General features: G+C 42.7%; 1 protein-coding gene and 1 long non-coding RNA gene across 2 annotated transcripts in view; one reads left to right on the top strand and one right to left on the bottom strand.

The window, feature by feature from the left end:
- Positions 1–9335, top strand: part of PDE7B (phosphodiesterase 7B) — a 119417-nt gene extending 110082 nt beyond the window's left edge. The window contains exon 11 of the mRNA XM_030195100.1: positions 7025–9335. Within this exon, the coding sequence (XP_030050960.1) occupies positions 7025–7245 (221 nt within the window). The 3' untranslated portion in view covers positions 7246–9335. The remainder of the gene's footprint in view (positions 1–7024) is intronic.
- Positions 9336–9427: 92 nt separating this feature from the next.
- On the bottom strand, positions 9428–24909 carry LOC115466880. Its single transcript, XR_003941611.1, has 3 exons — positions 24899–24909; positions 13847–13849; positions 9428–9608 (listed from the first exon to the last, which is right to left on the bottom strand). It is a non-coding gene; the product is annotated as an uncharacterized LOC115466880 (long non-coding RNA).
- Positions 24910–25542: the final 633 nt, after the last annotated feature.

The raw sequence follows: 25542 nt of genomic DNA, 5'->3' as shown, positions 1-25542 counted from the left end.
AGTGAGGGTGTTGAGTAAGAGAGTCATGGTTAGGAGTCAAAAGCAGTAGCAAAGAGGTGGGCTTTAAGCCTAGACTTGAAGACAGCCAGAGACTGAGCCTGATGTACTGGCTCAGCGAGTCTATTCCAAGCATAGGGAGCAGTGAGATAGAAGGAACGGAGCTGGGAGTTAGCAGTGGGGGAGAAGGGGGACGACAGGAGACATTTACCCAGCGAACGGAGTTCACGGGGAGGAGTGTAGGGAGAGATGAGAGCGGAAAGGTACTGAGGACCTGCGGAGTGGATGCACTTGTAGGTCAAAAGGAGAAGTTTGAACCGTATGCGGAAGCGGATAGGGAGCCAGTGAAGCGACTTGAGGAGAGGGCTAACGTGAGTATAGCGACTCTGGCGGAATATAAGACGCGCAGCAGAGTTTTGGACAGATTGAAGAGGAGATAGATGGCTGAGCGGGAGACCAGCGAGAAGCAAATTGCAGTAGTCTAGGCGAGAGGTGATAAGGGTGTGGGTAAGGGTTTTGGTAGCGTCCTCGGAGAGGAAAGGGCAAATTTTGTTAATATTATAGAGAAAGAAACGACAGGTTTTGGCAATCTGCTGAATATGAGCAGAGAAGGAGAGAGCGGAGTCAAAGATGACTCCAAGGTTGCGCGCAGACGGGATAGATAGTAAAATATATGCAAAAATTGTGGCCAACCGAACAGTTTCATGTTAAAAAGAGCCACATCTGATAATGCCAGATTATTTTGTAATCTGCTCTCACTTACAAGCAAATTTCCCACCTAATTTATTTCTTTAACTCTGGATGCGGAGAGAGATTTGATACTGAAAACTCTGTATGTGCAAGAGTTTGTCCAGCTGTGTGTGGATAAAACTACTAAGTATTAATTACAGACAATACTATACACTACAGTTACATCTGATAAGAGACTCCTGAGGCAGGCCTTTTGGCTGAAACACAGGCCCGTGTTGAGTCTGTGGATGTGAGGAAAGGAGTCAGGTCAGGGGCGGGCTTAAGGTGTTCCTAACACTTGAACGTTTTACAGTCACAATGGAACAAAACAAAAATGTCTACAGCTGAAACTTCAACGTTTTGGTCTAGACCTGTTTTTAGAACTAATCAGGCACAAAAAAGTGACCAGATAACCACTAGAGGGAATCAGGGATGAGCCCCCCTTACTCTCCCAGTGGTCACTGACCCCTCCCACCCCCCAAAGATGTGATTAAAAATATTACTTACTAGCTTCTGTGACAGCTTTATAGCCAGGTTTATTACAGCAGCAAACAGGACCCTGGAGTAGTGTAGTGGTCAGTGAAGTGCACTTTAGAGAGAAGGACCCAGGCATATCCCACTCTACCTGTTACACTTGTGGTGGAAAGTATGAGCCCTCCCACACTCCCACAAAACCTACTATACCCACATATAGGTGACCCTTTCGCCCATAAGGGCTATTGCAGTGTTGTACCATTGGGTACAGTAGGGTTTTGGTGTGTTTTGGAGGGGTCAGTATACAATATAAGGGGGTAACAGAGATTTGTACCTGGGAGCTTTTATATGAAGTCCACTGCAGTGCCCCCTAAGGTGCCCCATTTTTCTCCTGGGATGTCTGTGTGTCTAGTCTCCAAAGAATGCTGACTCCTATCCCAATGACTTGATTTTCTATATCTCATTATTAAGTATTGCACGGTAACTTAAGCTAACATGCATTAGAGAATTATACGGGGACAAAGTTTGTTTTCTCCCCCTCCCCTTGAGCTCTGTTCCTGTCCTCGCCCTGTCCCCGTGGGCTCTGTCTCCATCCCCGTCCCCGAGATTACTGCGGGTCTTCATCCCTGTGTCATTCTCTAGCACTGACGTAACCACATTATTGCGGTTTAACACACATTATAGGGCAAAGAATATGTATTATTGCCATAGTGTACCTTAATAACTAGCTCCCCATAATCTCCTGATATGCTGATGTGTTGCAGGAGTGAAGCAGCAGAGAACCCACTTTAAATCAGTTGAAAATCCTAAATCAGCTACTGCTGTAAAGTCATGTTATATACTAACCAAAACATCAACCTTTTGGTTTAAATAGAGCTATCACCAGGGCTACAAAATAGTGCACTGGACCTCACATACCGCCCACAAACTGAAGTCCTGCCAAAAATCGCATATACATCTTTCTTGTCTTTGAAAGTAACATATAACTAAGAAACCAAGCATATTTATGGATCACATGTGATGTTCTTTTTTTATCTTACATTGCTATAATGAATAGGATGGGGTCTATATGTGGTCACATTTGCCTTTTGATGGATATACTTTTATTTGATGTGCATTATATAAGGTAATCACATTTCACTGTTTTGTAATCCTGATGATGGTTCTCTTTAAACCAAAGTATTGGGTTTCTTTGGTTAATATGAGATCAATTTTCAAATGATTTTGACATGTAACTTGAAAAATTAAGGGGCCCTTTTACAAAGGAGCACTGAAAAATGGCCTGCGATAGTGTACACGCATGTTTTGGGCACGTGCAGAATCATTTTTCAGCGCACCTGTAAAAAAATGCCTATTTTTTATTTTTGCCGATAATGGACGTGCGGCAAAATGATATTATCTGTCTTAAACACTTCTCTGATAGTAATAATCTATGTCTTTTGGCGTGATTTAATAATCTATGCTTAATGTTAACCGTTTATTGTTAGTTAATACTGTTTATTGCTTGTAAGTCACAGTGAAACTGAGCCAGTTTGGAATAATGTGGGATATAAATATCATAAATAAATAATAAGAGTTCTTGTAAAGCTGACTGCAAACTTATAAATACATCATTTAAAAAATTTAAATAAATACATAAATAGCAGCCATAAAAGGGACCCTGGCAAAAACACATGCTGCCGCTGACACAGGGCCCACTTTACCACAGCTTGGTAAAAGGGCCCAAAAGCAGTGGCGTACCTAAGTTGACTGCTACCTGGGGTAGATTGCCGCTGTGCACCCCCCCTCCCCCCGGCACATCACCCACATTCCCACCGAAGCACATGATCCTCACCACCTGGGGGTGCACGGAGCAGTCATGCAATTGTCGGATTCGCCGGCCCCCTGCCCCGGAACAGGAAGTAACATCAGAGGGGGGCAGGGAGCCAGTGGAGTCAACAGCCACGCAACTGCTCCATGCACCCCCTTCCTGCCTGCACCCACGGTGGACTGCCCTCGCCCTTGGTATGCTACTGCCCCAAAGTGAACATCAGTGATCCACACATTATACTATCATGGAGAAAAATACCTCAGATGTCGCAAGAAACTTACATCCACCCAATTAAAATCGGGTTAGGAAAACAAAGATCTTTGGTGAAAATTCAGTCATGGGTCAAAAACCTCCTTATAGTCCTATGAACTTATTGTGCCAAATAGAAATTTTTGTCAGGCAACAAAATTTTTTTTTAGCTCTTATAAATCATTTTAACATTGTCTTGAACTTTCAATAAAGCTTAGTGCATACCAGCAGACATTAGCGCACACTAAATGCTCCACGTGCTATTTTATACATGTGGGCTGTGTAGCACTTTTATTTTTATTGAAATTGTAAACACTTTAATAGGATTTGCTCCTTACCGAAATCAGGTAGATAATAGAAATGCAACAAATTACACAGCAAACAAAACAATCACTTCCAACAATTTCAAGTCTAACATAAGTGAGATTCCAAGAGCTCAAACAATCTCAGAAATATGGTTTTACCAAAAAAGCTAATTTCCTAAGGAGAGGATACTCGTAATATATTTCTTTTAAACAGACAGACCCAGGCCATATTTCTCTCACTCTTCTTGCACCAGCCCAGGATGAGAAGAGGTTCTCTCCTCAACCAATTTAGTACTCAAAAACATCACTAACTGAGAAGGATCAAAGAATATATTTGCCTTTTCCCCAGCTGTCCCAATCTCACCCCCCTTTCCCTGCTCTCTAGTTCTGCTGTGATTGCTTTACTCTCTTTTCTGTCTCAAATGATGTAGTTTCTTTCCTACTATTTTGGATTTTAATTTAATTTGTAAATCGCTCAGTTCTGCGAGTCAGCTTGGGCGGTATACCAAATTTTAATGAACTAGCAATAAAACTACCTAATCATACACTGACAAGGAAATTTAAATAAGAAGAAAGCCCCTATATCTAGAACTCTAGGGCGTAACAACAAGAAGTGCTTACACCGCCTCTTTGTAGCCTTCGCTACATCAGGGAGCATTCTTAGTCAGGGAAAGAGGGCCGTGCGGCACTTAATGCACACTAATGTCTGTTAGCACACGCTAAGATGTAGTAAAAGGGCCCCTTAAGCGCCTAAGTTTTCAGCTTAAAAATTCATCTTAATTTAGGGGCCCATTTACTAAGGGGCGTAGGCACCTACGTGTGTCCAACACGCGTCAAATTAGAATTACCGCCTGGCTACTGCGTGCCCCGGGTGGTAATTCCATTTTTGACCCGTGTCCAAAACATCTATTTTCTACCCACGTGGCGCTTACCCGGCGATAATCGGCAGTTTACGTGTGCTGATGCTTACCACCCAGTTAGCGTGTGAGACCTTAGCACCAAGTCAATGGGTGGCTGTAAGGTCTCAGGCCGAAAATGGACACGCGCTGGTATTAATTTTGCCGCCTGTCTATTTTTGGACACAAAAAAAGGTGCGCTGAAATATGGGCCTGCGTGCATCCAAAACATGCACCTGTACCAGCGCAAGCCATTTTTCGGCACACCTTAGTAAAAGGGCCCCTTAGGAAGTTAAATTTTTGCTTACAAATTTAGGCCTTGCATTCAAGCTCCTAAATTTATTCCCTGCTCCAAGTCCATCCCTTTTGCCACCTACTTTTTATGCTCCTAAATTTAGGAGTTTAATGAAATTGTGATTATAAAGTTTTACATTCAGCTCTAGTAAAATTTTCAAAAAGGCAAATTTAGGAGCTTAGGACTAGATTCTATAAATGGTGCCTGAGAAATTTAAGCTCTAAGTGCTATTCTGTAAAGGATCTGCACCCTGAAAGCAGGTGTAAATGCCAGCACCTAAATTAGACACCGATCAGTCTATTCTGTAACAATGCGCAAAAATTGTGGCAGCGCCCCCAGCCATGCCCCCTTAAATTTATGCGCTGAAGGATTTCCACTCACATTGTTATAGAATATGATGCACATGTAAATCCCCATTAAGGCCAATTAATGCCAATAATTGGTTGTTAACAGCCAATTATGCGTGCTGATTGGCTCATTAATCAATTAATTTGCATGCACAAATTGTCAATGCGCTCTGATTTGTATGCACAAATTTAGTTGCCAGATATAATCCAGGAGATGGCTCTCAAAGTTGGAAGCATAAATTCTTTGAATATTGGGCCCTAGCAAAATATCAGAAGCCACTAGTATATAAGGATGGGGAAGGAGAATTGGAAAAGGAGAATAATCAAGGAAAACAAATAATCAAGGAAACCAAACAAAAATAAAGAAAAATCAAAAGGAAGGCCCAAACACATTTAATATTCAAAAGCCAAACACAAAATATGCGGTGACATTACTGAAAGGGTATTTATGTCAGAATTCCAAATAGGCACCACCTGTTTGGTAAAGGTAACACAGGTGCTTATGCCCCTTTGTTGAATAGCTACTTAGAATGAATCCCAGTAACGCACAAATCTTCATGCACAAATTTATGCCAATTTTGAAGAAAATGTCAATTGATGCGCATATTTTATAAGATACACTCATACCTCGCAACTGTGCCCCCCCCCCCCACCCCCACCCCACCCCACCCCCAGACATTGAATTATGCACCATCTTGTTGGCACAAACTTTTAGAGGAAATATTTTATACATGTCAGACATGGTCTACACATGGAAATGCTAGCAAAATTGCCACAATATGCACATTCATCTTGTAGTCGAAAACTAGTTGGGATACTCAGCGTATGTGCACAACTCTTGCAACCGATGGCCATAAGCTAATACCGTGGTAGTTTGAATACTTATGCAGTGAGACATTCCACTGAAAATGTACTGTAATGCCAATCAGAAAGATCCCATAAATTTGTAGCTGAAAAGTCACATTGGTTCAAATAACAAAGGCATCTTCAGTCCTATTTTTATAGTAGTTGAATGCCAAATGAGTAACCTAACTAAATATAACAATACTGTGCTTTAAAAATTGATCATTCATGTTTTAATCAAAATTAGTAAAAAAAGGCCCGTTTCTGACACAAATGAAACGGGCGCTAGCAAGGTTTTCCTCAGAGTGTGTATGTTTGAGAAAGTGTGTGTGAGAGTGACTGTGAGAGAGAGAGAGAGAGTGAATGTGCGAGTGTGTGTGTGTGTGACAGAGAGAGAGTGAGACTGGGTGCGAGTGTGTCTGAGAGAGAGAAAGTGTGTGTGTGAGCATGAGTGTGTGCCAGGGCCCCCCCTCCCTCCCAGTTCCAGGGTACTCCCTCCCTCCCGCCCTCTGAGTTCCAGGGTCCTCTCCCCTCCCTCCCTCTGAGTTCCAGGGTTGTCCCCTCCCTCCCTCTCTGCCTCCGAGTTCCAGGATCGTCCCCTCCCTGCCTCTGAGTTCCAGGGTCATCCCCTCCCTGCCTTCCTCCGAGTTTCAGGGTCCCCTCCCTCCCCTGCATTATGCTCTCTCCCCTACATTCATCCATACGCAGGCAACGTCCTCTGTGCCCTGCCCCCTCCATCCATCCATGTGCAGCATCTCTCCCCTGCCCCCTCCACCTCCCTCCGAGTTCCAGGCCCCCCTCCCTCCCTCCCATTTCCAGTGTCCCCCCTCCCTCTGTCCCTCCGTCCCTCCCTCCCAGTTGCAGGGTCCCATGGAACTGGGAGGGAGGGGGGATGGAGGAGTGACGTCAGCAGGTGGTTACAATCCCAGTGACACACATTAGAATGTTGGAGAAGCAAATTATTATATTAGATATTTTCATTTTACTTTGTTCATAGTGGACTCAACTTGACTCAAACAATGGCTTGATGTGTTTTGATTAGCAATGACGACTCATTCATGTTTGCTGTATTCTCCTAGGTTTCATGACCTACATCGTTGAGCCCCTCTTCGAGGAATGGACCCGCTTTACAGGGGACAGCCCCCTGTCTGAAAATATGCTCTGCCATCTCAGGAAGAACAAGGCCAAGTGGAGGGGTCTGCTCCATAAGCAGCACAGCAAGAGCAATGATCACTCAGGTCAAATGACTGAAAAGGAAGAGAACCCGAGTCAGACTTTAAAGGAAGGGGAAGCTCCCTAGTGCCAGGGGAAGCTCCCCCCCCCCCCCCCCCCCCCTCCACTGCTTTTCTACCGCCACAGCTCTGACTGAGAAACTCCTTGGAACTGTCAGGCCATCATCGTCCAGGGAAATGGAAAGAAGGTGGCAAGTTAAGCAGGAAGGAAGCAGAATCTGTTGAGGTCATGGTAATAAACCTGTCACCATATTTCTCTTCTCCCCAAAGTTTTGCACTTCACCCCATCATTGTACCTAAATTAGAAGCCTCCACTCCTCTGTGACCATTGCAGCTACAGACGGGATGAATATTTGAGCGCAGGGAGGGATGGAGAGAAGAGTGTCTAGGTTCTGCCCTGCTCAAACTGGAAGTGGCTCTGGGGTATTATAGACAGCTTTCAGTGCAGTGACAGCACTACATTTCCAAAAAAAAAAAAAAAAACACCAGCATGACCTGAACTTCAAAGAGTTTCTGTGCAACAGAGAAGGATCCTCTATATCAATGAGAACAGGAGTAGTAATAACAAGCAAACAGCTTTCTAACTTTTGTATCCCTTGCACTACCCAGTGAGCCTAAAGACCCCCGGACTAAGGACTTAGAGATAAGACCGATTTTAGTAATATTTTTATATCACTTTGGATAAGACACTGGTATAATCTCAGAAGAAACAGTCTGAGAGCAGGACAAGAGTTACGAGCAGGACGGCTGTACGATTCAAACCTTTATGACATTGCAGTTTTGCCTTTTTGATGACTGGTTTAAGTGAAATGTTTGGTACCCATGCTTGTACATTCTTTGTAAATACTGATTTACTGATTCCCATGTCAAAATACTGATGTATTATGGGATTCTACCTGTACAAACAATGGCACTGTGAACAGATTACCATTAGTTTAAAAAGCACTTTGTAAATATGGGAAATGGTTTATTAGTTTATTATCAGTACACTATTGTTTTGCAGATAAAAGCCTTAAATTTGCCATCCTTCAGAAACTGATAATATTCAAGACAAGAATATTTGTAGCTGCGGCTGCCTTTCTGGTGGTGACACATAGAAACAAGGGCTGGCTGCACCGTTTCTCTGTCTGTGCCGCCCCATGTCTAGTCTGCGGGCGTGTATTCCTCCGGTACAGCAGTGGTAAGGGCATTCTTGCAAACATCACCACTTCATGGCCATTCCAGCCAGACACTTTCTCACGCAAACCCTGCTAACGCACAGCCTTTCAACCCATACACCAGGAATGAAATTGTTTTGGTTCTTTCTGGTCCACTTTGCGATAAATCTTTGTGTCGTTTTAAGCTAGTGACTGTGTTTTATTTTTCACATCCTTTGGCGAGAATTGAAACGTTTCTTGGAGGCTGGCATCCTAGCCACTTTTGCTATTATTACCATGGTTTTACTTCTGTTACAGTTCGGTTTATTTTCCAAGGATGTGGGAGGGAAAAAATTCTAAATGTGATTTGGTTCTCTAAAGCAATGTGGGGCTGCAGTTCTTGACCTGTTATTCCCTTTCAGATTAACAACTGTTTTCTTAATTCTCAAAAATCCTTATTTTAAAACAAAATGAAGCGAAAACCTGCTTTTTTTCAGTGATGGTCTTGCCTGCTTCTGATGTCAGATGTCCCAAGCCAAAGGTGATGAAATATCCGATTTTGAACTTTTGTTTTACAGTATATACTTTTAAAATAGTTTCAGTCATGGCTTCCATTTCCCTGCCTGTAACTCTGTCTTTGATGTACTAGAAGAAATATTCCCTTTTCTGACTATATCGAGCCTCATTTACTAAGCTGTGTAAGATTTTGCAGTTCCCCAGCATTTTGCTATCCAGTTAATGCAGAGAAAATGTTGGGCCCGATATTCAGCTGTTGCTGACCACCACCACATAAAACTTTTTCAGCACTTAACTAGCTAAGATCAACAGCATTAATATAGGACTGTGTTTCTTGCGATCCCATTTATGTGGTTATCCTACCCAATTAAGTGCTGAATAACGGCACTTAAGTGGCTGTGGCAGCGTGGCTGACGGACAGGCATGGAGCCCTCACAGACACAGGCAGGGTTTAGTGCAGTGGTTCCCAAACCTGGTCGTGGAGACACCCCAGCCAATCAGATTTTCAGAATATCCACAGTGAATATTCATGAGAGAGAGATTTGCATGCAGTGGAGGCTGTGAACGCAAATCTCTCTTATGAATAATATTGTGGATATCTTGAAAACCTGACTGGCTGGGATGCCTCCAGGACCAGGTTTGGAAACCACTGGCATAGTGAAAGTCAAAAGAAGAAAGCTTTATTTTTGAACAAGTAATCAGAGTACAAACATGGGCAACAACCACAATGACAATTATTTCCACATCTCTCAGTCTCCCACTTCTGTCTTGTCAGCCTTCTAAATTACTCACACATAAAGCCAGGTCTGGTTCCAGTCTGGACAATCAGGACCTGGGTCTTCACAGATAAATAAAGGCACTCTTTTACTTTTGCAGTCTTCTGTTTCTTCTCATGCAATCCTTGGTTGTCTACTTCTTAGCACAGGCTGCAGAACTTCTGAGCTAGAGCCACGCCTTGCTTCCCTGGGACTCCCCCACAAGTACTGCAGCCCAGCCAAGATTCTGAGAGGACTGGAGACCTCTTCCCTCAGGGCCTCTGTGATCTGTACAGCCCCAGGGCATTTAACCACCTCCCTGCTTGAGTCCCGCTTCTCTGACTCAGCAGGTTAACACCACCAAGGAGGCTGGATAAAACAGGAGACTAACCAGCTTATAATCGAAAGACAAAAACGCCTATATTGCGACCTAAATCGGGAGATAGGCGTTTATCTCCCAAAAACGAATAACGCGGTATAATCGAAAGCTGAACTTGGACGTTTTCAACTGCACTCCATCGCGGAAGCATACAAAGTTGACGGGAGCGTGTCGGAGGCGTGGTGAAGGCGGAACTGGGGCGTGGTTATCACCCGAACAGAGATGGGCGCCTTTCGCCGATAATGGAAAAAAAGTATGCGTTTGTAGCTAGAATTTAGGGCACTTTTCCTGGACCCTGTTTTTTCACGAATAAGGCCCCAAAAAGTGCCCTAAATGACCAGATTACCACTAGAAGGAATCGGGGATGACCTCCGCTGACTCCCCCAGTGGTCACTAACCCCCTCCCACCACAAAAAATGATGTTTCACAACTTTTTATTTTCACCCTCAAATGTCATACCCACCTCCCTGGCAGCAGTATGCAGGTCCCTGGAGCAGTTGTTAGGGGGTGCAGTGGACTTCAGGTAGGTGGACCCAGGCCCATTCCCCCCCCCTACCTGTTACAATTGTGCTGCTTAATGCTTAGTCGTCCAACCCCCCCAAACCCACTGTACCCACATGTAGGTGCCCCCCTTCACCCCTTAGGGCTATAGTAATGGTGTAGACTTGTGGGCAGTGGGTTTTGAGGGGGATTTGGGGGGCTCAACACACAAGGGAAGGGTGCTATGCACCTGGGAGCTCTTTTACCTTTTTTGTTTGTTTTTGTAAAAGTGCCCCCTAGGGTGCCCGGTTGGTGTCCTGGCATGTGAGGGGGACCAGTGCACTACGACTCCTGGCCCCTCCCACGAACAAATGCCTTGGATTTATTCGTTTTTGAGCTGGGCGCTTTCATTTTCCATTATCACTGAAAAACAAAAACGCCCAGCTCACAAATTGTCGAATAAAACATGGACGTCTATTTTTTTCGAAAATACGGTTCGGTCCGCCCCTTCATGGACCCGTTCTCGGAGATAAACGCCCATGGAGATAGACGTTTTCGTTCAATTATGCCCCTCCATGTGATGTCAACATGTTGAATCCATCCCTGTACACTCAAAACAAAGCAAACAAACCTCCTCCTTCCCACTGGAACAGCTTTAGACTTTTTACAGATGGACCACTCATAGGCAGTCCATTATTTCTAATAATCTTTTGCTATTGTTTTCAATAGCATTTGCAATTGTTTGGATGAATGAAAATGGCGACATTCTCCGCCCCTGGAAAGCCCACAGCTTAGATGCTAACCAGTCAGTTTTCACGGCACTATCCGGTTAAGTGCTACTGAATATAGCACTGAATATAGAGCCTGCAAATAGGTGGGATAATGTGGGGTACAAATGTAATAAATAATAATAATAATAATAAATATGCTCGGTTAGCCTCGGATAAGCCATTTAATTAGCCAGGAGTCTTTTCTGACCTTTTAAATATATCGATCCCATTGTTACCGTGCATTAACTGCACAGCAGAAAACATGACACAGTTAGCTAAGCCTCTTGAGGTGGTGTTGATGGCTCTATATTATCTGCCATGTTAATAGATAACGGGCAGTTTGCAACTGGACACCTCCAAATAGGTGCTCTGAGGCTGCACTGCCAGAGCTCATTCTGTAAAGGAAAGTAGACACAAGCACGAACATTTATACCAGCTGTAGAGCTGCTTTAAGGGTTAGCGCCTATCTGCTGCAGATATAAGAACATATGAATAGCCATACTGGGTCAGACCAATGGTCCATCTAGCCCAGTATCCTGCTTCCAACAATGGCCAGTAGTACTTGACAGAAACTGAATATAATTGGGTCTGCCAGAACCGTTTGGGCAGCGGAAGCCATGGGCTTTCTACTATCCTGAAAAGGATTGCCTGTTCCCTCTAAATACTTAATTACTCTGACCTTGTATCTACTCATGACGGCTTTACACAGTCTGGGCAGTAGCAAACTCCATAATTAGAAAGAAACCCAGTAGTCAGTAGATAGAATAGTATAGTTTATTAGCATCAGTATCTTACCCAAAGGCAGTACAGGCAAATCAGGCATTCACATTGTGGAACAGCACTTCACGACACGTCCTCTCTCTCTCCTGTCTTCTTCTATCTTCCTTCTGCTTTCTTCACTGATACCCTTCAGACTGCCCTTTTTATACCCTTCTGACTCTATTCATTCCAATGGACCCTAACTTTCTCACCAGAGCACTTTGGCCCTTATCAGTTGATAAGAATGACTTCACATGTTCCCAAACCTTCCTCGAGCCCCCCCCCCCCCCCTTTGGATGTTCTCATCCTACTTGCACCTGACCCACTGCTATCTTCCATTAGCCAAAACATCTTTGCTCGTGACTTCTCACAGGAGCCAGTCCCAGCATTGTTGACAAGAGCAAATTCACCCTCCCTTGTCAGCTCTCTGAGAACTCACTTCAGCTTTTGCTGCAGTGAAATGTATTTTGTGTCAGAGATGATTTTTGATTTTAAGAGGCCTAGCTCTTAGCATTTCACTGAGAGCAAGGGCTAGCATATTTCTACAAAACCCAGTTAGTAGCAACATTCCATACAACCAATCCCGGTGCAAGCAGTGACTTCCCCCATGTCCATCTCAATAACAGACTATAGGCTTTTAATCCATGAACTTGTCCAACCTTTTTTGAAACAAGGTCGGCTAATCACTGTTACCACTTTCTCTGGCAATGAGTTCCAGAGCTTAAATATTCTTTGAATTACAAAATATTTCCTCCTATTTGTTTTACAAGTATTTCCATGTAATTTCATTGAGTGTCCCCTGGTTTTTGTACTTTTTTGAAAGAGTGAAAGATCGATTCACTTCTACTCGTTCTACTCCACTCAGGATTTTGTAGACCTCAATCATACCCCCCTCAGCCGTCTCTTTTCCAAGCTGAAGAGCCCTAACCTCTTTAGCCTTTCCTTATATGGGAGCAGTTCCATCCTCTTTATCATTTTGGTTGCTCTTCTTTGAACCTTTTCTAATTCTGCTATATCTTTTTTGAGATATGGCGACCAGAATTGCATACTATACTCAAGGTGAGGTTGCACCATGGAGCAATATAGAGGAATTATAATATTCTTGGTCTTACTTTGCATCCCTTTCCTAGAAATTCCTAGCATCCTGTTTGCTTTTTTGACTGCCACCGCACACTGAGCATAACCTACAGTATTCTGTAAGTTATACACATAAGTTTGAGCCCTGCCCATGTTCTGCCCAGGTGTGTACACCCCTTTGCAAATAGGCATTATGTAAATTAAGTGTGCATTTACAGAGTAGCACTTAGATACAATTGTGGCAGTTACACACACGTGGGAGCTCCACCTAAACTTTAGCCTTGTGTACACCCTCTTGCTATGTGAATTCACAGAGTAGTACTTCAGCAGAATTTGGCAGTTAGGCGTGTATGTGCACACACCTACACATATCAATGCCGTTATTCTAAACATGTGTGTGTGAATGGATGCATAAACATTAACACCCGTGTTGCAAAACTGTCTCCTCAATGTGCCGTAACTACCGCCATGTTACTCATACCCTCAGATTCTATTAAGGTTGCCCACATCTGGGCAGGGATCTCAGATTCGCATGCAAACTTAATGAGCCATTAACAATTATTGACCTTTATTATGCACTAATTAGGGTTTGTCAGTGGATCTACCTGCACGCTATTCTGTAACACTGCATGGCTAAATGATCTCACATACAACCCATAATGGGGCGTGGTCAAGGGAGGGGCATGGGCAGGCCAGGGACGATCCCAACATTTAGGCACAGTGTTATGGAATCCCAGGGTTATACACTCAACTTGTGTGCCGGAATTTACACCAGGCGTAATGTGCAGTCTCACCACCTTCTATGCCCTCTTTAACGTTACCTGTTTATGATAGGAATTACTCTGTTTTACCGCAAATCCATGTTAGCCACACAGTAATTCTCACATTAAACAAGTAACACAGCTTAGTAAATAGAGCCCTGATTGACTAAAGGGAAGCTATTTCTGATGCAGGTAGAAATCTCCACATGAAGATACCTCTAATGTTTCCAGAGGACATTCAGTCCATGCGCACAGCCCACACAGCTGATGGCCATAAGATAATAGTAGTGTTTCATAGTGGAATGGTTAAGAATTTGTTTCCCATGAAAACATTTTCTGTCTTGCCTTCTTTTTCTCAACAAAAAAAATGGCCAAGGTTGAGGTTATCCTCATTTTTTCAAGGTATTTTTCTACTTTATATTCTACAAAATCCAGAAAAAGAGAGAGAGGACAGAATGAACTTCCTATGCTTTCAGCTAACTTCCATTATTGTTTGAACTGTTAAGAATTTTGAATAAATCCAAAATTTGGACACATGGATGTTTAAAATAAAAATAATTACAACAAAGGAATCAAGGAGCTAAATCAATAAAAGTAATGCTGACACCCAAGTCGCATCTCTGCTTGATGTTGCATTGTATGAATTTGCTATAGGCTATTGTGAATTTCTCAAGGAGATATTACCAAGCCAGATGTAGATCTGTAACTCTCATGCCTGTCTTACAACCTAGATTTTCCTGTTGTGAAATCAGTCCCAACATGTGAAATGTACTATCCTGTGACAAAGCAAACAATGTGGGGAGAGCTTAGCAGAATTTTGGGGTAGATAGGCCATAGGAGCCAGCTCTGTGGGTGCTTGAGCCCCCCTAAAATTGAGCAAACTTCTTGAGTGTGTCCAGGGAGGGGGAAATTGAGTTTAGCAGCCCAATGATTTTGAAAAGTTGGTTCCTATGAAAACCAGTGTTTTGCAGTGTGTGTGTGTGTGTGGGGGGGGGGGGGGGGGGGGGGGAACTATTGCAAAACCGAAGTTTTTGCACCGGAGCAAACCTTTGATAAATCCCCTCTGTTCCCATCCAGAGAAGTATATTTCCCTGCCTAATAGTATTTTGTCTACAAAAGGAGATTATTAATGTCTGTAACTACAGTACAATATAAGCACAAGTAGTTTAGTATCTAAAACTTCTACCAAAGTAAATTAAATAGAAAAGGTCTCAAATTTCCCACTATGGGGCTGGTGCACTAAAGGTTCAGCATGCAAATTAAAACAGTTTAATGTACATGCAAAACTAGCATGAAGTAGGCTGACAGCTTGTGTACAGGCTTCAAATTGGTATAAAATTAACACATACTTGCATTTAAATGAGGTAATGTCATTGAACATTAGAGTTTACCATGGTATGCTGGGCTTATATAATGACAATAAGGCCTAACCAATTGTTTCCCAATCCTGTACTGGGGGAACCCCAGCCAGTTAGGCTTGCAGGATATGTGCAATCAATATTCATGAGTTAGATTTGCATGCAATAAAGCAAGTGCATGCAAATCTTTCTCATGAATATTCATTACTGATATCCTGAAAACTGGCCCCCAAGACAGGTTTGGAAACCACTGGCCTAAACTTTAACACCTGTATTGTGTTAAATGTGTAACGTTGCATATCAAAATCCACTTGCTAATCAACCAAAAGTGAAAGTGCCAGTATTTTGCTCCCAGCAAGTTCAACTCCCTTCCATGAAGGCCCTAAAACAACCAATCCAGGTAAATCTCATAATAAAGAAGCCCCACCCCTGCATCAATCCAGGAAATCCAGACCTCTTACAAACCCCAAACCCCACTCCCCCACATCACTTAGATAAGTCCCTTTCTATTCTGGAAAGTCCTGATTTTCAATATTGTTTATTGTTTGCCATGGGCTTACTATACTGGCTTTAGTGTCACCACAAAAAAAGTAGTTTACAGTCTAAAAAGAGAAATAAGAAAGGAACACCATAATCAAATAGGATAGGAAAGATAAGGAAGGAAATTAGAAGTTACAGTTCAACAATTCATCACTGAACAGGACAGCAGAAAGAAAGTCAGTAATACTGGTAAGCAGGTGAGCAGTCTGTCATATTGGTCTACTGAAAAAACATGAGAGAAAGATGGGCCTTGAGAATAGCCTAAACTTCTTCTTTCGTAAATAAGCCTGATTGTGTGCAAATATACTTGAACAGGAGAGGCTGGTAAGAATAAAGGAAATAACCTTTTATGTATAATGAAGAAAATAGAAAATATCCTTTTTTGTACAATAATTAAGGACAAGAGGAATCGTATGTTTTAGAAGAAATGAAACTTATAACAGTATGTAAGTGCAGAATGAGAAAGCCAAACTGAGCAGCCTTGTAGCTCAGTCTGAATGTCTTGCTGGCTTTGTGACAAAAATGCTCCACAGGGAACAATCACTTTTGTACTGACTAAGAGAAATACCAGTAAAGATTTTACTTGGTTGCTGCTTATCTGAGTCTGATTGTCTCTCTTATACTAGCCAAGGAGTGTATCTCCAAGGCTGAAGTGTCTTCCCCTCCCACAGGGCAAGGGACAGAAGTACAGTAGTTAGCTGCATTATGAAAAAGTTTAAACAAATTCCTGGAGGAAAAATTCTTAAAATATTATTAAAGTAGATCTGGAGAAAGCCAAAGCTTATTCCTGAAAAAAAAAGGGACACGGAATATCTACTTTTTGAGATTCTGCTATGTACTTGTGACTTGGATTGACAACTGTTGGAAAGAGGATAACAGGTTAGATGGACCTTTGGTCTAACTCATTAGGGCAACTCTTATGTTCTTATGTTTGCAAATTTGGACAAAAATCCATGATTATCCACAAGAACATTTGCAGGCTTATTTTCAAAAGAGATGGATGCCCATCTTTCGACACAAATCGGAAGATGGGCATCCTTCTCACAGGGTCGCCCAAATCAGCATAATCGAAAGCCAATTTTGGGCGTCCCCAACTGCTATCCGTCGCGGGGATGACCAAAGTTCATGGGGACGTGTCGGAGGCGTAGCGAAGACAGGACTTGGGCGTGCCTAACACTTGGACGTCCTCGACCCATAATGGAAAAAAAGGGCATCCCTGACGAGCACTTGGACAAGTTTACCTGGTCCTGTTTTTCTTACGACCAAGCCACAAAAAGGAGCCCGAACTGACCAGATGTCCACCAGAGAGAATCAGGGATCACCTCCCCTTATTTCCCCAGTGGTCACTAACCCCCTCCCACCCTCAAAAACATCTTTAAAAATCTTTTGTGCCAGCCTCAAATGTCATACTCAGGTCCATCACAGCAGTATGCAGGTCCCTGGAGCAGTTTTAGTGGGTGAAGTGCACGTCAGGCAGACGGACCCAGGCCCATACCCCCCTACCTGTTACACTTGTGGTGGTAAATGTGAGCCCTCCAAAACCCACCAGAAACCCACTGTACCCACATCTAGGTGCCCCCCTTCACCCATAAGGGCAATGGTAGTGGAGTACAGTGGTGGGTAGAGGGTTTTGGGGGGCTCAGCACATAAGGTAAGGGAGCTATGTTCCTGGGAGCAATTTCTGAAGTCCACTGCCGTGAAGCCTAGGGTGCCTGGTTGGTGTCCTGGTAATTCAGGGAGACCTGTGCACTATGAATGCTGGCTCCTCCCATGACCAAAGGGCTTGGATTTGGTCGTTTCTGAGATGGGCGTCCTTAGTTTCCTTTATCGCCGAAAATCAGAAACGACCAAGTCTAGGGACGAACATCTCTAAGGACGACCTAAATGTCAAGATTTGGGCGTCTTCAACCATATTATTGAAACGAAAGATGGATGTCCATCTTGTTTCGATAATACTGGTTTCCCCGCCCCTCCACCGGGACGTTTTGCGAGGACATCCTCAGCAAAACTTGGGCATCCCCTTCGATTATGCCCCTCCATGTGTTCTAAAGTTCTGACTGATATCAATAGAAGTCAAGAGTAACAATACCTCTAAACACTGTGTTACTTTTTATGTTACCTGACCTTGATTTGTATCTGCCATTTTCAGGGCACAGACCGTAGAAGTCTGCCCAGCACTAGCCCCGCCTCCCAACCACCAGCCCCGCCTCCTACCACCGGCTCTGCATTGGGTGGACTTCTACGGTCTGTGCCCTGAAAATGGCAAATACAAATCAAGGTCAGGTAACGCAAAAAGTAACACATATGAGTTTATCTTGTTGGACAGACTGGATGGACCGTGCAGGTCTTTCTCTGCCGTCATCTACTATGTTACTATCAGGCTTATTTTCGAAAGTGATCGCCAGCCATCTTCCAACACAAATCGGGAGATGGCCGGCGATCTCTTTGTTGGAATGTAATTGTATTTTACATGCATTGCCTGTCACCTATTATTTCTCTGTGATTACTCTGTGACCTCTGATGTGAATTACTTAGAGAGGTCACACAGCTATGCAACTTCCTGTGGAGGTTAGACACAGCAGATGCAGCACATGGAGCACATGGAGCTCATGATCTCTCCTAACCTGAGAGGATCTATGGTGGTGTGAGCATCCATTACCATCTAAGCACATGGAAGGAGCTGATAATACAAATGTATAGTAATATGTATATATAAGCCTGTCTGATTATAATCTAACTACAAACTGTGAGTAAACAGATGTTTTGTTACTTCAACTTTAAAGTGACTCAGCAGTGAATTATTCAGGGGTGAATGAGAGAGAGATGAAGAAAGAAATTAACATTTCTAAAGCTGAAGCTGTGTGTACTAAAATCTGCTAATTATTTACTACAAATAATCCAACAAAAGGGTTATGGGCCCAGGTCCAGGAATTGAAAAAGAAGAGAAATATTACCAGGCAGAAAAAAAGGCCACATTTTTCTCTTAAGTTTTAAAGGAAAGATTCAGTCTGTCTCTCTCTCCCCCCACACAGCAGACAGAAGGCTAAGAAAATGGCTGAGGGAAGAAATTCACCATTGTTCTATTCTCTCAAGGTGCCTAAATTAACTGAGTTTAATTATCAGCAGTGGGAACTAAGATTCATATGTCTCCTTCGAGCAAAAGGATTACATATATGCTTAGACCAAGACAGAACAGCTGAAAATATGGCTGAATGGGACAATGCAAACTATTATGTGAAGTGCATGCTTTTGGAAGCTCTCTCAGAGAAACAAGCCATATTAGTGGAGGGAAAAGATACACCAAAGGACATTTTATATAAACTGAGAACTATGTATGCAACCACATATGCAAAGCAGCAACCAATTTGGCTGGCAGAGTTGAATGAAACCAAATTAAGGGATAAAAGTAAATGTAATGATCACATTATGCATCTTATGTCTTCATTTCAAAAGCTAGAACTTTCTGGAATTCCCATGTGTGATGCATTGAAAAGAGCATTTCTTTTTACCTCACTATCAAAGAAGTTTGATGTTTTTAGGTCTGTAAATGAGGCCATTGAAGGGCAATCTTTTGAACAGGCAACATCAAACAAAGGCAGGAATGCATAATAAATGATTCTGAGGAGATGTGTTCTCAAAGCAAGTCAGAGAGAAATGAAACAAATTTCTTGGCAAAGAACAGAGGAAGGCGGAGCTATGGGAAAACTCCACCCAAGGGCAAGCTGATTTGCTACTCATGTGGAAAGGAGGGACATGTATCTAAATGGTGTAAGGAAACACAAAACACTCCCTCTAGCTCACCTAAGCCAATGGAACTAAAGAATTTTCAAACCAGGAAATGTATGAAGGACAAAGATAAACACAAGGGCTTTCTAATGGCAGAAAAATCTTTGACTATGGTAAATAATAATTCAAATGAAAGTACTTGGATTTTGGATTCGGGGAGCACATGCCATTTAACCAATTGTAAGAATTTCTTTCAGGAAATGTGTCCAGAGGAAGGTATTCTTAAAACTGCAAACGCAGGGACTGCTAAGATCCAAGCAAAAGGTATTGGATTCTTAAAATGCAAAGTGTCTAATGAAGTTAAAGAAATTCCTGTAAGTGATGTCTTGTATATTCCCCAAGCAGTTTGCAATATGCTTAGTGTATCTACATTAGATAAGAAGGGATTTGTGATTCATTTTGAAAACAGTAAGTGCACAATCTCTAAAAATGATGAAGTGTATGCTGAAGCTTTTATGCATAATGATGTTTATAAGCTGAACATTTCAGGTGAAGCCTCACATATGGCGCAAGTAAGGAAGAATGATGGTAAATGTAGTCTGGAAATCTGGCACAGCCGCCTGGGACATCGTGATTCTAAGGTGATCCAGGATCTTTACAGTAAGCAACTGGCCACCGGCATTCAGATAAGTGCAGATGCTGGTAATATGGAGAAATGCATAGACTGTGTTACTCAAAAGGGTGTGAGACCCTCATTTCCTGCATACACAGGAAATAGGAGTAATAAAGTGCTGGACTTAATACACAGTGACTTATGTGGACCGTTTAATATCCCATCATTGGGAAATAACAGATTTGTGCTAATATTCTTGGATGATTTCTCTAGATATTGTGTGGCCTATTTGCTGAAAGAGAAAAGTCAAGTCACAGACATGCTGAAGAAATACGTAGCCATGGTGAGCAATAAATTTGAAAGAAAACCAAAGGTTCTTCAGACCGACAATGGTGGTGAGTTCATTTCACAAAGCATGCGCACATTTCTAGAACAAGAAGGCATTCAGCATATCACAACAGTAGCTTATACACCAGAGCAAAATTCTGTTGCAGAGAGAAAATTTAGGTCACTTGTGGAAATGACCAGATGTATGCTGTCAGATAGCAATCTCCCTAAAAGACTATGGGGGGAAGCCATTCTCACAGCAGTGTACCTACAAAACAGAATGCCAACTAAAGGCGCTGAGCGCACACCACATGAGACATGGCATGGTAGGAAGCCAAACCTGTCACACATAAGAACATTTGGAAGTACAGCATATGCTCATGAACCAAAGCAAAGAAGGCATAAGCTGGATTCCACAACAGAAAGGGGCATTTTAGTTGGCTATGCTCCAGGACACAAAGGATATAGAATTTTGAATCTGAAAACTGGCATTGTTGGCATAAGACATGTTACATATTTTGATGAAAACAAAAGGGTTGATAAAGGCTGGATTATCCCAGATGAGCCTTATCATCCAGAATATGAAACTAGAACCATAATAGACATGCCAGTGTATATAAGTGCCATACCAAGGCAGATGTCTGAAAGCAACTCATCTGTATCTAACGAGGAACAGGCAGAGGAAGCAGACACAGAAAGAATCATTGAAGAAGACAGTACAGTTGGAGAAGGGGAATCAATTGGAGAAGAACTCTCAGATTTAGAGGATGCGGAAAGGTCAGACCAACCTGTTGTCAGACGCTCATCCAGGGAAAACAAAGGTGTTCCACCCCCAAGACTGTCTTACCTAACAAAGTCAGCAGAAGCTCAAGAGCCCTTAACATGGGATGAGATTGAGAAAATGCCAGCAGAAGAAGCTGCTGAATGGCATAAAGCTGCACAAGAAGAAATTGATGCATTGGATAAAAATAATACTTGGATTCTTACAAAATTACCTCCTGGCAAGAAAGCTATAGGATGCAAATGGGTATTCAAGTTAAAAAGGAATGCACAAGGAAAAGTGGAAAGGTATAAAGCCAGATTAGTGGCAAAGGGATATCTTCAAAAATATGGAGAAGATTTTGATGAAGTGTTTGCACCTGTAGTGAAACACACGACAATCAGAACACTTCTGAGCATTGCAGTCTCAAAAGGCATGCAAGTCAAACACATTGATGTGAAAACAGCGTTTCTTCATGGAGAAATAACTGAAGACTTGTACATGGAACAGCCAACAGGTTTCATAAATACAAAACAAAGACAGCTAGTGTGTAAATTAAACAAAGGTCTTTATGGATTAAAGCAAAGTGCAAAATGTTGGAATGAAAAATTGCATGAAATATTAACAAATTTAGGATTTAAGCAAGGTGAAGCAGATAAATGCTTGTACACTAGGTGCAGAAATGGACAATATGCATACATTTTAGCTTTTGTTGATGATCTGCTCATTGCAAGCGAAAGTGAGCAAGAGTACAAGGACATTGTAAAATATTTAAACCACAATGTTGAGATAAAAGAACTTGGTAATGTGTCATACTATCTTGGTATAGAAATTGAGAAACAAAATGATGGTTCTTATCTTCTAAGCCAGAAGCAGAAAATAAATGAGCTTATTGAAAGTTTAGGTATGCAAGATGCCCAAGTTGTAAGCACTCCCATGATCACTGATTTTCTGAAGGATGAAACAGTAAGAGAACCTTTACCAGATAACATCCAATATAGATCAGCCATAGGTAAGCTTTTATATCTAGCTACCACATACAGGGCTGATATAGCAAATGCAGTAGGAATTTTGAGCAGAAGGGTCAGCTCACCTACCAAATCAGATTGGACTGCAGTTAAAAGGATGGTAAGGTATTTAAAGGGTACCATTGATTGTAAATTAAAGATTTCAGCCAATAGTAATCCAAAACTAATATGTTACTGTGATTCAGATTGGGCAGGGGATCATTCTGATTATAAATCCACAAGTGGATATGTGTTTATGTATGGAAATGTACAAATTTCATGGGCCAGTCATAAACAAAGTATTGTGAGTCTGTCTTCTACAGAAGCTGAATACGTGGCTGTATCGGAAGCGTGCAGAGAACTGATGTGGATTGAAAAACTTTTGCTGGATTTCGGAATAGCTGAAAAGAGACCAATCCAGATAATGGAAGATAATCAGAGCTGCATCCGACTGTCACAGAATGACAAGGTTCAGTCACGCACCAAGCACATCGCAACGAAATACCACAACGTGCGAGAGTTGGTGAAAGAAGGGGTCATCAGTCTACACTATTGTCACACCAGTGAGATGACAGCTGACATCATGACCAAACCGTTACCCAGAGAACATTTTGAGGATCTGCGTATAAAGCTTGGACTTTGTATGAATAAATAATTGCATGACAGTTATGCATGAGAAGGGGTTTGTTGGAATGTAATTGTATTTTACATGCATTGCCTGTCACCTATTATTTCTCTGTGATTACTCTGTGACCTCTGATGTGAATTACTTAGAGAGGTCACACAGCTATGCAACTTCCTGTGGGGGTTAGACACAGCAGATGCAGCACATGGAGCACATGGAGCTCATGATCTCTCCTAACCTGAGAGGATCTATGGTGGTGTGAGCATCCATTACCATCTAAGCACATGGAAGGAGCTGATAATACAAATGTATAGTAATATGTATATATAAGCCTGTCTGATTATAATCTAACTACAAACTGTGAGTAAACAGATGTTTTGTTACTTCAACTTTAAAGTGACTCAGCAGTGAATTATTCAGGGGTGAATGAGAGAGAGATGAAGAAAGAAATTAACATTTCTAAAGCTGAAGCTGTGTGTACTAAAATCTGCTAATTATTTACTACAAATAATCCAACACTCTTGAACCCGGCCAAATCGGTATAATCGAAAGCCGATTTTGACCAGATTCAACTGCTTTCCGTCACGGAGCCAGCGAAACATCAATGGGGCATGTCGGCAGGGTAGTGAAGGCGGGACGGAGGTGGGACGGGGGCGTGCTCATGAGATGGCCGGCTTAGCCTGATAATGGAAAAAAAAGCCAGACTTGACGAGCATTTCGCCGGCTTTACTTGGTCCCTATTTTTTCACGACCAAGCTTCAAAAAGGGGCCCCCAACTGACCAAATGACCACCCGAGGGAATCGTGGATGACCTCCCCTTACTCCCCCAGTGGTCACCAACCCCCTCCCACCAAAAAAAAAACGTTTTTGCCAGCCTCTATGCCAGGCTGAAATGTCATACCCAGCTCCATGACCGCAGTATGCAAGTCCCTGGAGCAGTTTGTAGTGAATGCAGTGCACTTCAGACAGGTGGACCCAGGCCCATCCCCCCCACCTGTTCCACTTGAGGTGGTAAATGGCAGCCCTCCAAAACCCACTGTACCCCACATGTAGGTGCCCCCCTTCACCCCTTAGGGCTATGGTAATGGTGTAGAGTTGTGGGGAGTGGGTTTTGGGGGAGGGTTGGGGGGCTAAACAGCCAAGGGAAGGGAGCTATGCACCTGGGAGCTATTTTTATCTTTTTTTAAACAATTTTTAGAAGTGCCCCCTAGGGTGCCCGGTTGGTGTCCTGGCATGTCAGGGGGACCAGTGCACTACAAATGCTGGCTCCTCCCATGACCAAATGCCTTGGATTTCGCCAGGTTTGAGATCGCCGGCATTTTTTTCCATTATGGGCGAAAAATGAGGCCGGCCATCTCAACCCCAGCGAACTCTGACATTTGGCCGGGCCCAACCATATTAGCACCTCCTCAGTCCAGATGCAACCCGAGTTGCCTTCCTGGGTTCAGGAAATTAACCAGGGAAGGAAAGTCCATTTGCTGTTATGACTGTATTCGCTGTTCAGAAGGCGAGATCTCCAACCAAACCAAACTGATGAGCGATGACATTATAATGAGACATGCCCTTGGGAACTGGTTATTCATCATTGAGCCCATATCCAGCCTTTGCAGTTAGCATTGTAAAAATACTAACGGGTATGGCTATTAAAAAAAAAAAGCAAGGTATTGATCACCAATATCCAGATAAATTTAGTACTCACATAGATATGTTTTATATTAACTATCGATCCAATATTCAGTGTGGGGTGCTGGGTGTCTTTGGGGCAGAGAATAGGCATATTCTGTGCTAATCAGTGCAGATATATTCCATGCAGCAACTGATTAGCACTTGATTAGCAGGGAACCCTAACTGCCTAGAAAATAGGTGTTGGTAAGTGTTCCCAGACTAATGGTGAAATTTTAGAGTAAACTGCTTTATGGGAGCATTTGGATTTGAAAATATGGGCCACACAGAATTGATGTGATGGAAAAATTATATAACATAGAGGGGCATAATCGAAAGGCACCAGCGAAATAGCTGGCCGGCCATCTCCGGCGCCGCGAGCAGGCGGAGCCAACCTCCACTCTGCTCAATCCCTTCTCTCAGGATCTGCACAGCCCTCATGCTGTTTTCATCATCAGCTGCAATGACACCAACCCAGTTCCAGCCAAAATGCTTCAACAGTTTGACTTTCCCAGCACAGAGGTGCAGCTCACTAGGGACAGTCCGGTAAAAATAAGGACACTTAACTGTGTCGCTCATGACAGGATTCCCTGAGATGTAACTTATCTGTTGAAACTAAAAGATTGAATTTATCACCATCTTAGTCGTAAGATTACATTTCATTCACATATCAAATATTTAGAACAGAATTATACTGGACAGAGTAGAGGAGATAAAGTATTAGATGATAAAGCCAACTGGTATGACGTATTAGAAAAGCTGTACTGAGCTGTTGGGGAGACACAGCAGAGCAAAAGAGGGCTGTGCACAGAAAATGTTTATGTTTTATCTCTTCTTTTTAATTCATTTTAAATGTCTTTGGCTTCTTTTCCTTAAAGTCAATGAAACAAAGATAAGGAATAATGAAACAGTAGGATAAAATCTCCCTTCTCCCCCCCAACCTTCCTCCAAGTGACTTCTGTGGCAGCTGTTGAAATACTAAAGTAAGAGCCCCACCCCCCACCCCCCCGGACCTTCTTCAAACCCCTCAAAACTCAGAGACCCTCCGTTTATTCACGTCTTCTAAAGGTGGGAACACTCAATCGTTGTTCCAGTCCTGCAGCTTCTGTATCTC

The sequence above is a fragment of the Microcaecilia unicolor genome, chromosome 3, assembly GCF_901765095.1.
Source record: "Microcaecilia unicolor chromosome 3, aMicUni1.1, whole genome shotgun sequence".
Classification (NCBI taxonomy): domain Eukaryota; kingdom Metazoa; phylum Chordata; class Amphibia; order Gymnophiona; family Siphonopidae; genus Microcaecilia; species Microcaecilia unicolor.
Note: the sequence above shows the minus strand (reverse complement) of the source record. Positions and strands in the feature narration are given on the sequence as shown.